Source organism: Quercus lobata, chromosome 11, assembly GCF_001633185.2.
Source record: "Quercus lobata isolate SW786 chromosome 11, ValleyOak3.0 Primary Assembly, whole genome shotgun sequence".
NCBI classification, from domain to species: domain Eukaryota; kingdom Viridiplantae; phylum Streptophyta; class Magnoliopsida; order Fagales; family Fagaceae; genus Quercus; species Quercus lobata.
The window spans coordinates 24,563,400-24,578,483 of NC_044914.1; the positions used below are offsets into that span (position 1 = coordinate 24,563,400).

At 31.0% G+C, this 15,084-nt stretch overlaps 1 protein-coding gene across 3 annotated transcripts in view; it reads left to right on the forward strand.

The window, feature by feature from the left end:
* The first annotated feature begins 5,274 nt into the window (after positions 1-5,274).
* Positions 5,275-15,084, forward strand: part of LOC115968141 (MADS-box protein JOINTLESS-like) — a 29,193-nt gene continuing 19,383 nt past the window's right edge. Inside the window, exons 1-2 of one of the 3 annotated variants that reach the window (XM_031087427.1) lie at positions 5,275-5,661; positions 11,785-11,863. In XM_031087427.1, coding sequence (XP_030943287.1) covers positions 5,480-5,661; positions 11,785-11,863 — 261 coding nt within the window. In that variant the 5' untranslated portion in view covers positions 5,275-5,479. The remainder of the gene's footprint in view (positions 5,662-11,784; positions 11,864-15,084) is intronic. The other 2 variants (XM_031087428.1, XM_031087429.1) reach the window with 2 other exon arrangements.

Genomic DNA, 15,084 nt, shown 5'->3' on the forward strand with positions numbered 1-15,084 from the left:
ACCAAACATTTGTTTTTTTTTTTGGTATAACAAGAAAACATGAACGTATTTAACATCAAATTAGTTTTTTTTTTTTTTTTTTTTTTGATAATTGTAATATCAAATTAGTTGAGTGGGACCTCTTTAAAACTAAAGGTCAACAATTTTAGGAACTTGATCAAGACCAGACTTGAATAAAATAAAAATTTTCCCAATATCCAATATTGGACTTTAAGCTAAATTAATCAAAGTAGGTATTAAACTTAAAAGAATTTTATAAAATCATCAGGACTCTAAGCAAAATTAATCAAAGTAGGTATTGAACTTAAAAGATTTTTATGGAAATTGTACTCTTGAGTAGAACAAGTGAAAAGATTGTTGGGCCAATTTATCCCACGTATAAGGACAACATATGTGGAGCATGTCACTTTGTACCATTTTTGTGTCTGAAAAAGTACCTGGACCATTTTGTGGTCCATTTTTATTTAAGTCATGGGCCCGCTTCTTCAAAAGATAAGAAAAGTCACGGCCTCAAAAATCCAGTTCCTTCATCTCTTGTCTTGTTGAAAAAGTTTAGATGTTGACTTCTTCATTTGTCTTTTACTTGAACTAAATCTAATATTTTACTAATTTGATTCCAATTTATTTATTACACCCGTTTCAACATTTTCGTTATTTTTTCACTCTTTCGATTTGGAAAATGTATCATTTTACTCTCTTGGTCTGGGTTTTCTCCGTTAATATTATTATTTTATAAATGGGTTTTCTCCATTATATTATATTATATATAATGAAGAAAATAAATTGACACCTTCCAAAACATAGGGTTACAAAGTAAATTCTACCGAACAAAAATAAAGTAGAGCTTTCTCTTTTTCTATTTCTCTCTTTGTAAGTTTTAGATGATATAAATGAAATTTCCATTTTAATATATTTAGTAGTTTGTTTGTTTTCTTTATACATTTTTTGGGCCTAAAACTTAAGTAATTTTTTTTTAACATATCAAAGGATATTATCAAATATTTAAATCTCCTCATTTTTACAAGATGTGCCGTTAAATTATAAAACCTTTTGCCTAGAGCATTGTAGCTCAATTGACAAATACTCTTCTTCCAACTATCAAATTATAAAAATAAAATGATAAAACCATTTGTCTAAACCTATTATGGTCAAATAATTAGCATCAACACATTAAAAAAAAAAAAGGAACAATACATTTTAAGTTTTCATTAGTAATGATTCAAGGATATTAACAAAAGAGTGAGCAAATGTCATTTTAACCCAATCACATTTATTAGGGCCTTAAAATCCCTTAATTTTGCCTAATTGCCCTTTTTAAAGGATAATTACAACAATAATTGAGAAATCATTAATATTTGATAATCGAATTAATCAAGTGCATGCAACCTTGCAATTATTTATAGTTCAATTGAATAGGATTATGACATGTCCCCGATTTTAAATTGAATACTCATGTTACCAATTAAAATCAATTGTTAATAATCACACGTGATTAGACTCAACTTTGTGGATATATCTTAGTTGTTAAAACTTGATTTCATGATATCTTCTAATCTAATGGTTTCGATCGAAGCCTGTGACCCATACTTTTGATTATTAGGATTTTAAGATTTGTTTTAAATGAAGTAAATGAAATTACAGTCAAAAGTTACGATTACCTTCAAGATGTAAAATTACCCTTTTGTCTCCAAATGAGATTAAATATAGGTTGTAAAATTAGGTGTCTATAAAAGTGTAAGAAAAAAACCATTTTTTTTTTCATTGTTACTTGAGATATTTGCTAGCATAAACATGTTCATTAGAGCATTCATAGCAGTGGAGCTAAAAATTTAACTTTTTAGCTCCATCAAAAGTTACTTTATTTATTTTATCTACACATATGTTGTAGCAGTGGATCTATTTTAGCTTTCAACATAATAAAATAATATAAACATCTCAATAAAATAATATATCCACTACAATAAACAACCATCACAACCACAGTTGCCGCCGTCGCCACCACCACCACAACAAAGAAAAAAAAAATCAATCAACCCACTCCCACTTGACTCACTAGGCAACACCCACACCCACCACCACGAAATCCACCCGAGCCACCACAGCACACCAACCACACCACAACCCACCGACGCCGATGAACCCAACCGATGTCGATCTACCCAACACAGCCCAACGACGCCAATCTACCCATCACAGCTCAGTGACTATTCAACCACACCACAGCCCACCAATGCCGACGAACCCAGCCACCCACCGACGCTGATCTACCCACATAACCACCACCACCATTGGTGAGACAGAGAGGTGATTGGCGTGGGTCTGAGGCGATCGGCAGCTTGGGACGGTTGTGTTAGGCCGGCAGTGGTGAATGAGGGAGCTTGAAAGAGTGATGGTGAGAGAGGAGAGTGACTGAGAGAGGATGAGAGCTTGAGAGAGTTTTAGGAGAGGATGAGAGCTTCAGATGGAGTGATTGAGAGAGAGAGAGGCACGAAGTGAGAGAGAGAATGAAATAATATTTTAATCAATTGGTAGAATAAAATAAATTTTTTTTTAGCTCTCATGAATAGTGCACATCTATTTATAGATATGCACTGTAGCAATGGAGTTAAAAAAAATAGATTTAGCTCCATTACTACAGCTTGATTTTGGTGTTTGAGGAGCTAAAATATAGTAATATAGCACCACTACTGTGAGTGCTTTTATAATTTATAAATGTCCAACCCTAATGAAATTGTGATTCTATTTAAATAAATATAAATAACCTTATACTTTATTAAATAAATTTATACTTTAAAATAATAATTTTATTTATAGATATCTAAAAATTTTAACTAAGATTTAGGATGTTATAAGTCATGCTACTTTGCCATTTCATATATATAAGATTTTTTTGATAAAATTTGTATGGATTAAAAAGAAAGAAAGAAAGAAATATTCAACATTAAAAAAAAAAAATTGGGTTACCCTCCCCACCCCGGATCCTTTGATCCTCTGCCACTATATCCTCCTATGATATTGTCCAATTACAATTTCTTTTTACAATCTTTCAATTATTACATTTTACCCATAAGATGACTAAAATGAAATCAATTGATTCCCAACCAAATTAGAGTTTTAGAGTATATAATTAAACAACAGTTTTTCAATTTCTTTTGAACTCTCTAGTCTCATGCCTTTGTAAAGCAATTTCATGAAAATGAAAATCACTCCACGTTCAATTTTTAAAAGGAATGTGGAACAAAGGTAACATTGAATTAAATGCTATTATGGTTTTGTTTTGTTTTGTTTTGTTTTTTTTTTTGTTTTTTTTTTTCCTTAAGAAACAACATTGAATAATTAAGTTAACACAAGCATTGGTTCAAGGATGAAACTAAAACCTACAAATTATTTAGAAACAATATTAATTTGTTGTTAACTTTATTTAGCCTCCTTTTCATATAAAATAAAAAAGAAAAACTTTTCTTTTTATCTCAATCTTTAAATAGCCTTGTCTTGAACTTTATTTTAGTCTAGTTTTCAAATTTAACCACACACCACCTAAGTAGATTTTTTTTTTTTTTTTTTTTTTTTTTTTTCATACATGATTTGAATTCAAATTCTCCTCTATGAAAGAATTGGGTAATATTACCTATTCACAAGGCTCTTGGCCCAGCTTTTTAGAAGACTAAATACAAAATGCATCATCTAATCTTAACTAGTTTTAAATTTTGTTCCAATAGTTTTAATTTTTCTTTTTCAATTTAGTCATTTAGATTATATATGTTTTCAATGTAATTCTTGCAAAAAATGACGCAATTTTGCTGTTGGAGAGAGATAGGACTTAACGGTGCAATCAGATGGGGATAGATGGAAAAACTAGATTCAAATGTAAATAAAGGAACTTATAATTTAACTTTTATAATGATTGTGTTCATCTTGAAATTACGATGTAACTTTAAAAAGAATTAAGAAAATATCTTTAATACATAATTTATGATAATAATGAATTCAGTGTTAAAATTAAGCTAGTGTGGTTCCATGCTGCACAACCAGTGGCGGAGCCAAGATTTAAGTCTAGGGGGGGCAAAATTAAAAGACAGTATTAAAAGAAAAATAATCTAGATATATTAATCCATAACAGTAACAAAATAAATTGTAAATAAACAATTGTAATTACAAGTATATGTTTCATATTGTTAAAAGAAAGAAACAAAAATAACCAATTCATAGTTACTAATAGTTGAAAGAAGAGATTAATGTAAATCTATAAAGTTTTTTATTTTTATTTTAGAAGAATAAATACATAAAGTTTAGACATCTAATTTGATTCCTTAAAAGAAAAAAAATTCATCTATAAGTTTTTTATTTTATTTTATGAAATCTAAGAATATTAAAAATATAGCAAATATTTGTAAAGTTATATATATATGTCTTATTGTCTGATTACTTATTAAAAGATGTTAAATTCAACATTTATTTTTCTATCCTTCTAAGTATTTAAAATTTAAGTTTATAACAAAAATTCAGATTTTGAAATTATAAAAAAGTTAAGAAATAATGGCATTTCATCATTCATTTATGGGATAAGTAATTATGAGATATGCAAGAAAGGAATTGTTGTGAATAGTGAAATAGGTAAAAAATAAACTTGTAAAAAACATGATACAGTATAAAAACTAAGAAAATAATAATATAAGGTTAGGACTTAGGCATGTCAAGGGAGCTTTAACCCTTATTTTTGGTATGTTTCTTTAAGGTGAGAGTGGGCCTGCCTTTTTTTTTAATCAGAGGGGTCAAAGTGTCAAACTCTCTAAGAACGTATCACCAATATAAGGCATTTTAACAGAGTCAGGGGGGCAAGTGCCCCCCCTCGCCCCATGCTACCTCCGCCCCTGTGCACAACCGTTTTTTTTTTTTTTTTTTGGATTGAGAAACAACAGTTTTGTTAGTTATGTGGGCTCTGTAAGGGTACACCCCTATTTACCAACAAAAAAAAGGGTACACCCCTTGCTCAGATTTTATTTTATTTTTCCATCTTTTATTGGTTGAGTAAGTGCAGTTTTATTCACAAAAAGGGGAAAAAAAAATGAAAAAAAGCAAGTGCAGTTTGATTTTTTGTATTTTTGATCTGATACTTTGGTTAAACTTCTATGAAAGACAATATTCCTCTTCCGTAAAATAATACATAGCTTTCATTTTATTTCTCTTTACCATTCCGAAATCCGTAACAATTATTTTATTTATTTATTTATTATTTACCAAAAAAAAACAATTATTTTATTGGAATACTGATGAGTAATTTACTTTTGTACTATTCTCTACATGTCTCTTTCTCTCTCTCTCTCTCTCAACTTTCTATGCAAATAGTTTCTATATATCTGGAATACTAGGTTGGGCTAATAACTTGGATAGAAGTAGAACTTTGAAGTAAAGGGTCTGATAACCTACTCAGCAAAAAAAGAAAAAGAAAAAAGGATCTGATAACCTAATATCTGGGAAAATGACGAGGCGGAAAATTCAGATTAAGAAGATTGACAACACGACGGCAAGGCTGGTGACATTCTCAAAGAGGAGGAGAGGACTTTTTAAGAAAGCTTTTGAGCTCTCTACTCTCTGCGATGCTGAAATTGGTCTCATGGTCTTTTCTGCAACAGGAAAGCTCTTTGAATACGCCAGCTCAAGGTTTCAATCTCTTTCTAACACTTCTTTCTACTTATAGAAAAACCCTTTTTATTTTCTCATTTTTTTGACTAGAGAGAGAAACCCTTTTTTCTATCTATAGAAAAATATGTCATTGTCCATTCCTTGATCGTTTTGTTCATGCATTCACTATGATTTTATGATTTCTAAGGTGTGTGTGTGTGTGAGAGTGAGAGACCCAACTGCTCAAATAAAGATCCTTTACTGAACAAACCAAATAAGTGATTTAAAAAATAGTACTATGTAGCATAAAATAAAGAGAAAATAATTTTAAAAATAGTACTATGTAACATCAAATAAAGAAATGAAAAAGTACTGCAAAATCGTATGGTTTCTGTCTAATGAAAAGGGAACGGAAAAAGAAAAAAGTAAAAAGAAAAAAAAGAAAGACAAATAAACAGTTTTTTTTTGTTTTTTGGGTAAACCAAATAAACAGTTTTCAATTCTTACCTTGAAGGGTTTAACGTATATGTGTAGCTGCTACTTGTTTTGAAGTTCTACAAGCGGGTTATTTTGTCTTTGAATATTGCTAATTATTGCCTATTAATTAGCGTATAATCTAATTTTTTATTTTCCCTGAATTTTAGATTTGCATTTGCATATTGTATAGCTTCAATTAGCTGCTTCAACTCTGCCTTTAATGTTTGCTTTCTTTAAAAGAAAAAACTCTTCCTTTAAGAAGAGGAAGAAAACTCTTAAATAATTGTATTTCTCTTCTTTCACACTTTATTTAAAATGAGGGATGCATGAGGTATATAAACTCCATGTCCAACCATAACTTTCCTTATGTTTATTATATAACTCCAAAACAAACTCTCTATAAATTCATTACGTAAACTTACCTCATTATTTTATGTATCATAACTATTCAATTAACTCATTTCATAAATAAAATAGATTTTCATAACATAAATTAAGTTTAACTTTCAACACCTCCTCTTAAACTTAATTTTTAATCACCACAAATTAGGCTTGCATATTGTAGAAGGTGTCACAGTTTAGTGGCTTTGTGAAGATATTTGCGCCCCAATCATGTGACTTCACAAACTCAAGTGGAATTTTTTTTCTAGCAATACATCCTCAAATAAAATGATACTAGGTATCAATGTGCCTGCTTCGGTCATGAAAGACTAGGTTCTTTACAAGAGCCAGTGTTAACTTATTGTCCACAAATTCGTAGCTTTTTCTTGCAACATTTGCAACTCCTTCAACAAATTTCCAAGCCATATTGCATGACAAACACTAGAGGTAGTAGCAACATACAGTCACAGTTGGTTGCTTATTGGATGTCCAAGCAAATGCAATATCACCCAGATAGAATACAAACCTACTATCACTCTTTCTATCATTGGTGTCACCAGCCCAATCACTATGGCTATAGCCAACAAGTTTAAACTCTTTCGAGGGTGAATATAATAGTCCAAAATTTAGTGTACCTTTAGTGAAGAATTCTCTTGGCTGTCATCAAATGATTCATGGTTGGTACTTCTATGTTGCGACTAAGAAGTCCAACGCCAAAAAGAATGTTCGGTCTTGTGCATATTAGGTACCTTAGACTTCCAACCAAACTCTTGAAGAATGTTTGATATACCCTCTCTCTATCATCATGCTTTGACAACTTCATTCCACATTCCATAGGAGTACTAACTAGTTTGTAATTTGACATCTAAAATTTCTTGAGGATCTCCTATTAGGAATCTCATATTTGTTCTAATATCCTAATATTTCTTATATTTCCATCCCTTCAATTAGTATGTAGTCCCAAGATAGGATTAAGTTAGTCCTAAGAAACTAACATGCATGTGTGCAATGCACATGACAAGAATTGATTGGGTTAAGTGTGATTATGTGAGTCATGTGTAAACAATAACACATGTCAGTGTCTTGGAGGAAGTTGAAGCTTAAGGATGCAACTAAGATTGTAGCCAAACTTGGTCATTCTCTTTAAATGATAGAATATTAATTCCTATACAAATATAATGACAATAAATATCTAATGCTAAAATATAGTTTTATACACAAACACTATCATAATAAATGCTAGTTAATAACTATGATAATTTTCATATTTCATATTTACATTATAAATAGAAAATAAGATAGAGAAAAAATATCACATATATTTTCATGTGCATTTTAGAGAAGTTTAACTTTTGGTTTACCTAATAAAATTTTATCACATAAGTTTTTGAGTCCTTACAATTCTAACATCATTATTGTAATTTATATTTTTATTTGATTTTAAATTGTACTCTACATTAAAATCTTTCCTTAGAATCTTGCCACATTATATTTTCTTTAAATGATAGAATAAATAGTTCCATATACAAACGTGATCATAGCAAATTCCTATTATTAATTGTCTAGATTATTAAATTTTGTATTTGGAAAAAAAAAAAAAAGATAAAAGAAAATCATATTTTTTTTAAAAGATGATAAAGGAAGATTTGCATTTATTACCCAAAATATATACTGAAATCCAAAGTCACTAAAAGTTGGGTTACTGGTATATAGGCAACCCACAAATTTTCCTTTCAAAAAAAAAAAAAAAAATTATCCACAATTTTAAGAGCCTATATTAATAGCATTAGATATGCCTAAACATCGTACCTGAAAGGATATCCTAATGAAACTATCTCAATTTTTTTTTTAAATTTCATTTTAATTTTTTTTGCTTTAATTATTATATTGAAGAGACATTTAGGGTTTAATGATAAAATAAAATTATCATTTTTTGCTTGAAATCAAATTAAGTTTTTTGTGCTACATAAGTTTGAAGTCATCTTATATGAAATCATACAGGGTGCTCCATTATTTTGTAAATTGGAATGATATCATATATCATATAAGGGTGCTCCATCACGTTCTAATGTGTGCATTACCTGTCATGTGAAGTACAACATTAGGGAGTAAGAAACTTTAGTTTGTTAGGTTCTAAAAAAAAAAAAAAATAAATAAAAAGAAAAAAAAAATTTGTTAGTATTTGTTCACTCAAATTTGGGGAAATAGAATTAACTTTAAACTCCATTTTAGAATTTCCATGCTTAATACCCAGAAAGATGGAAAAAATAACACATTTAGAAAATAGCAAGAAATGTGAGAAGAGATCAATAGATGTTGATTTTAGGGGGGAAAAAAAGGAAGAGAGAATATAAAAAATTATATGTAATAGAAAATTAGAAGATTTGGTTCACAATCTTAAAGTTTTCCCTTCATTCATTAAATCTTATGAAAAATTTGGATATTTATTTGATTGTTTACTGAAAAAATAGTTTTGGGTATTGATTGTTCATATAGAGAAATTTTATCAATAATGCAATTTTTTTGGTAAACAATGAGCAGGAAGGACTTCGTTTATCCTGTGTTGTTAGGTATTTCCGGATAAGTTGTCTACAAAAATTTTCTTAGGTAGAAGGTTTGATGCTAAGATATATAAGAAAAGCCGAAGGCCAATCTTCAATTAAAAATAGTACTCTCTTTTAATTTCATTCATGATCTAGGACTTAAACAGGATTTACTTGGAACAACTCTCCATGCATAAGAAATTAACTTACATTTCAATTCAAACTATACAAAGTAAAGGTTTAACCAAATATTTAAAAAACAGCTAACAAGACCTAATCACTTGACTTTATATAGTTTGTATATATTTTTGCTAAAACATTGAACTAATTTGAGTGGACTATCAACTCTAGTCAAAAGTCAAGATATCCGACTAGAAAGCATTCTCTTCAAGATGAATCCCCACCAAATCACCTTCCTTACAAGCTGCTGGTTTTCTATGTTTGTTGGCTTACTTTTTTGGTACTTTTGAATTTGTTTGAGAAATCAGTCTTGAACATTTTCATGCAACTTCTTTATATATTTTACTCTGTCCTCAATGTCTCCACTAAAATTATGAGTAGCAATTTTATACAGTTAACTCTTTCGTCACTATCTCCACTACAATGATTAGTAGTAAGTAGTAATTTCATGCAATAGCATTAATAGGATTTTTGTTTTGTGTTTTGAAGGGTAATAGGATTTTGACCATACACAACTTTAAATGGACTGTAATTGGTAGTTTGGCTAGCAAACCGATTGTAAGCAATTCAACTTGAGTTACAAGGATAACTCTCAGAAAATCACTTAAACTTTAATTGGTAGATAGAAGGTAGTTTTTCTGTGTCACCTTTTATATTTTTCATGTTATTGCGAGCTTGTTAGGAATAACCTTTTCCTCCTTGGTTGGATAGTGTGGTCAAATGTCTCTCTCCTCCAAGGTTAAACCCTTCATAAGCTAACCACTCCAAACCCTCCCTCAAAGATTGCAGCTTGAGACTTCAAAAAGAAAGTTCTAGGATATGGATGAAGGATGTATTTATACGGAGAGTGCATAACCAAATTCTTTGAAATGAGGCTGCACAAGCAGTGGACAAGCCAGGATCTCATAGAAAATATTTGTTCACGAGCATGGTATGTCTGCTTGAAATCGCAATGGGGTACTGTAGCTGTGTATGTTCAAAACAAGACCTATGTAGGACACATAGGGAAAGATATGGAGTACTCTAGTTTAGCCTTTTGAGATACGGTACTTAAATTGAACTGAAATTACCATTCAGTGATACAAAACCACAAATTGGAAAATTGGAGATCTTACCCCTAGTATCACATCAAAGGTGACACAGAATTCTACCATTCTAACAAGCATTACAGATAGGAAAATGGTAACATCAAGAGAGGACAAAAGTGTTTTCTCGTTTATTTTAAAAATGAAAAAAAGAATTACGCGTACATGTTCCTAAATATAAGAGACTTTACCATCTAAGCAGGGCTAGTTACACAATTCTTAATGAAGGACTACAGACAGACAGGATAACCACTTAAGTTTCAATTGATGATAATTCCATGACTGGAATGATGAACACGATCAAATGTTGGAATAACCTAGTTGTGAAGATATCTGATTGGCAAGACTAGCTTTAGTAAGCCAACAAGTAGAAAGAATAAGATTAGGAAGACATACTCATGCGAAATGCTGTCATGACTGACTTGACTTTGAATAAGAATCTCTAATTACTAATTAAACCACAGTGAAAATAAGTAGCATAACTTAGTCAATTAACTAGATTTTTTTCAAATTTGATAAGTACTATGTTAGTTTTAGTATTGATCTTATAGTCACATTAATCAGGATCATGATAATAACATGGTCTTTTCCATCATAATTGTGCTCTTTACAGTGCATTAGTGGGACTTGTCAACTTGTCTTTGATTGTGGTTGTTAAGAATTGCAATTAACCAGATAAAGCATTTTCAAAAGGAATTTCAATGTAGTTAATGATCAAATTTTCAGCAACATTAATTTAAATAACAAGAATTGCATACCTATATGTCTAGGATTTTGTAGGGTTTCATGATGAACTGTCATGGAAAACTAATATGACGAGTTTTGTGAAGTCTAACTTTGAATTTTAGAGTATTTTTCAATCTTTAAACTTTCCAAAACTGAAACAGTATTTACTGTATGATATTTATCCTGCAAGCAGTAATTATGTAACATTTTAATGCAATAGCTTGAACCAAATCCAAAAGTCTTAAGTCATTTTATTTTATGCCTGCAAAAATTAGAAATTTACTAAATAAGTGAGAAATTAATATGATGTAGAACACAGTAGGAAAATAAGAATGAGAGAATTAACAAGACAAATACTAGGCTTCACCACCTAGAATTTGCCTCCAAGCCCTAGACATCACCATTCACCACCAAACAAAGAGAAATCTATCATTCTCAAATTATTCTTATTCATATTGGGGTTCATATAGATGTTCACCTTTATAGTTTGACCAAATTAGAAGTTTGCACATAGTTTGTGCCAATCAATATAAATATCACTTGTGCTTCACATTTTAATTGAGAACACAATTGGCTTGCAAACAATGGTAGATATGTGGTATGCTAGCATGAGATAAATAATTAATTCTTTAGTCACCAACTCAATTTTATTTCCTTAGATATGAGTCAGAAATACATACTAGTAGTTAATAAGTTCGTCCGCACTTTCAATTTAATAAAATGTGAGACAGGTAAAAGAATTGAATGTGTTATCCTTTTGTTGTTTGAAGTATGCAGCAAGTAATTGAAAGGCATAATCTACGTCCAGCGAATCTTGGCAAAACGAACCAACTATCTCTTGAGTTACAGGTATGATGTTTTGAAGTTTTTTAGTTTGGTAAATAAGTGAGGTGGAAAGTCATAAGAAACAAATTACATCTACTTTGAGGTAATAACTCTTGAATCCATAAGAGATTCCTTTAATTCACAAGGAGAAATTCAATGTCCACTAAATGGAACGGAGAAAAAACTTTTAGAAATTTATATTAACGAAATTCTGAATTCATTCTTGGAGGCTACTATGCATATAAATGGGAAAAGAAATCATAGAGAGGCTAGTAGACCATAAAACACCCGTTAAGCAAAAAATGAGGCTAGAGATATGAAAAATCGCCAAAAACATCAAAATTATAAAATTTACAAAATCAAATCCTACAAACCTTAGGAGACATTTCAAAACAAATGGGATCTTATTTTGAATTCTAAATTGAAATTTAAAAAAAACTTTCCGTAAATAGAAAGAATTACTAAACGAATGCCTAAATGGAGGAATTTGTCCAAAAAGTGGCATAGGTCATGGCCATAACTTAAAATTACCATACAACAGCAATGAAGTCTTAGTCCCAAAAATTTTTATTGTCAATTATGAATTCTCAATAGTTTAGTCAGCCACATGTATTTTTACTTAATTCTATTCTCTCCGAATTCATAGTCTTCGTTACTTCCTTACTTGACAAGTCCTTTTAATTACTTCTACTAATGTTTTTTTGTTTTTTTTTTTTTTTTTTCGTTGTCCTCTACCCTTTTTCATTAGCTCAACTTGAATCGACTTGTTCTTTCTTACTGGTGTATTAATCGCTCTCTTCTAAACATGACCACCTCTAACTTTATCAATAGGGTCACCCCTACCTTCAAGCAAATTTCCTTATTTTAAATTATATCTTTACGTGTATTTTCATCTATCCATCTAAATATTCTTATTTCATTTTATCATTGTCATAAGGAAACATGACAGGATTATTTCTTAATCTGATAGCTCATGAAATTTTCATGGAAATTTTGAGACTTACATTTTATTGAAAATCATACCACCATAAGAAAAGCTAAGTATCATTTTTTGGAACACTTAGAGGACTTGTTGTGGCCTTAGCATTTTGGCAACCTAAAAATTTCTTATTGAAGGCAGGATTGGAATTGCTTAAATATGTTAGAACCATTGATAAAATAAAAGGTGCTCACATCTTATAGTCATTGCTATCAACTTGTTTACAGTAAAGCACATACCATAAATACCAAAAATGATTAAATATTAAATGATTGCCTAAATGAAGGAATTTACCTCAAAAGTAGTGTAAATCTTGGTCATAACTTAAACTTACCATAAATAATAAAAATGATATATAACTCTCAAAGTTTTTTCCAATGTTTCCAATGTTTTCATCTTAAAGTTAATGGAGTTAATGGAGGTAATTTTCTTGAAAACTTTGAAATTTGCATTTTATTGAAAATCCTGCTGCCATAAATAAGTAGAAATTAAATAACATGTACAGACAAAAAACACAAGAATTTACGTGGTTTGAGAAACTACGTACCTCCACGGCAATGACGAAGAAATTTCACTATAAAAATAGGGAGATACAATAGTGCATAATAACACTCTCTAGAAACCCAAATCCCAATACACCCTAACTCTATTTCATCCACTAGACAAGAAAACTCTATTCTTCTTCTTATGCGGCTGCTGCTAGGTTTTAGGAATTGCCACACACTGGCACTTATATATTGCTATGCTTAAGTCGGCAATGTAGGATTCCTTGTATCAATTGTATTTGGTCAACTACTATGACCGACTTCGACTTGTGTTTTCCTATTACAAGTTGTATTTGGTTTACTTGTAATTGACTTAGGCTTGTGGCAATTCAAGCCACACATGTTGGCCCGCCTCAACAAATCTCCACCTTGGTTTGAATAGATCAAGTTACACTAGCAAATTCCTCCATCGCCTCCGTCTTAGACCTTAAGGGCTCAAAAGTTGCAAACACTGATCATGTTGAAGCAGCTCTTGAACTTTTCTATTGAAATTGGCTTTGTTAACATACTAGGTGCATTCTCTTTCTCTTTTTGTGAGTAATCCTTAGCCACTAACTGTGCCTTGAATTATTCACCTTCAATTTCTGATAATGCTTCTTTCTTGCGGTATACCCACTTGCAACCAATAGCCTTCTTTCCCTTGGACAATTTCAATGATTCCCAAGTCTTATTCTTCTGTAGTGACCGACTTCGACTTGTGTTTTCCTATTACAAGTTGTATTTGGTTTACTTGTAATTGACTTAGGCTTGTGGCAATTCAAGCCACACATGTTGGCCCGCCTCAACAAATCTCCACCTTGGTTTGAATAGATCAAGTTACACTAGCAAATTCCTCCATCGCCTCCGTCTTAGACCTTAAGGGCTCAAAAGTTGCAAACACTGATCATGTTGAAGCAGCTCTTGAACTTTTCTATTGAAATTGGCTTTGTTAACATACTAGGTGCATTCTCTTTCTCTTTTTGTGAGTAATCCTTAGCCACTAACTGTGCCTTGAATTATTCACCTTCAATTTCTGATAATGCTTCTTTCTTGCGGTATACCCACTTGCAACCAATAGCCTTCTTTCCCTTGGACAATTTCAATGATTCCCAAGTCTTATTCTTCTGTAGTGACCCCATCTCTTCTATATTCCTATAGGACAATGGATCTCCACTACTGGTTATGAGAGCAAAGCTAACCATATCTTCAATGCCATATCTATGTGGTGCTTTGTAAACCTGCTTCTCTCTACCTTTAGCAATTGAATATGGCTCTTCTTGTTGTTGTTGTGGATCAATATCATTATCATTACCCTTATCACTGGGTGAACTATTCTTGTCAAACTCCACCTCAACAGTTAATTTCTTCTATGAACTTTTATCATGTCTTTGCTTCATTCTGTCTCAACATAAACGCTTCATCAAATATGACATCTCTAATGGTCACCATTTTCTTTGAGATTGGATCCCAAAGCTTGTAGCCTTTAACACCTTTTTCAAAACCAAGAAATAAGCATTTTCTCGACTTCAAATCCAATTAAGAACGCTCCCCACTCTGCACATGCACATAAGTTAGACAACCAAAGATTTTTAGACTCAAATAATCAACTGGTCTACCTGACCAAACCTCTTCTAAAATCTTGAAATCAATAGCTGATGATGGAGATTTATTAATAATGAAGCTTGCTTTGTTTACCGTCTCTGCTAAGAACACCTTAGGCAACCGTATTCAATCTCATGCAT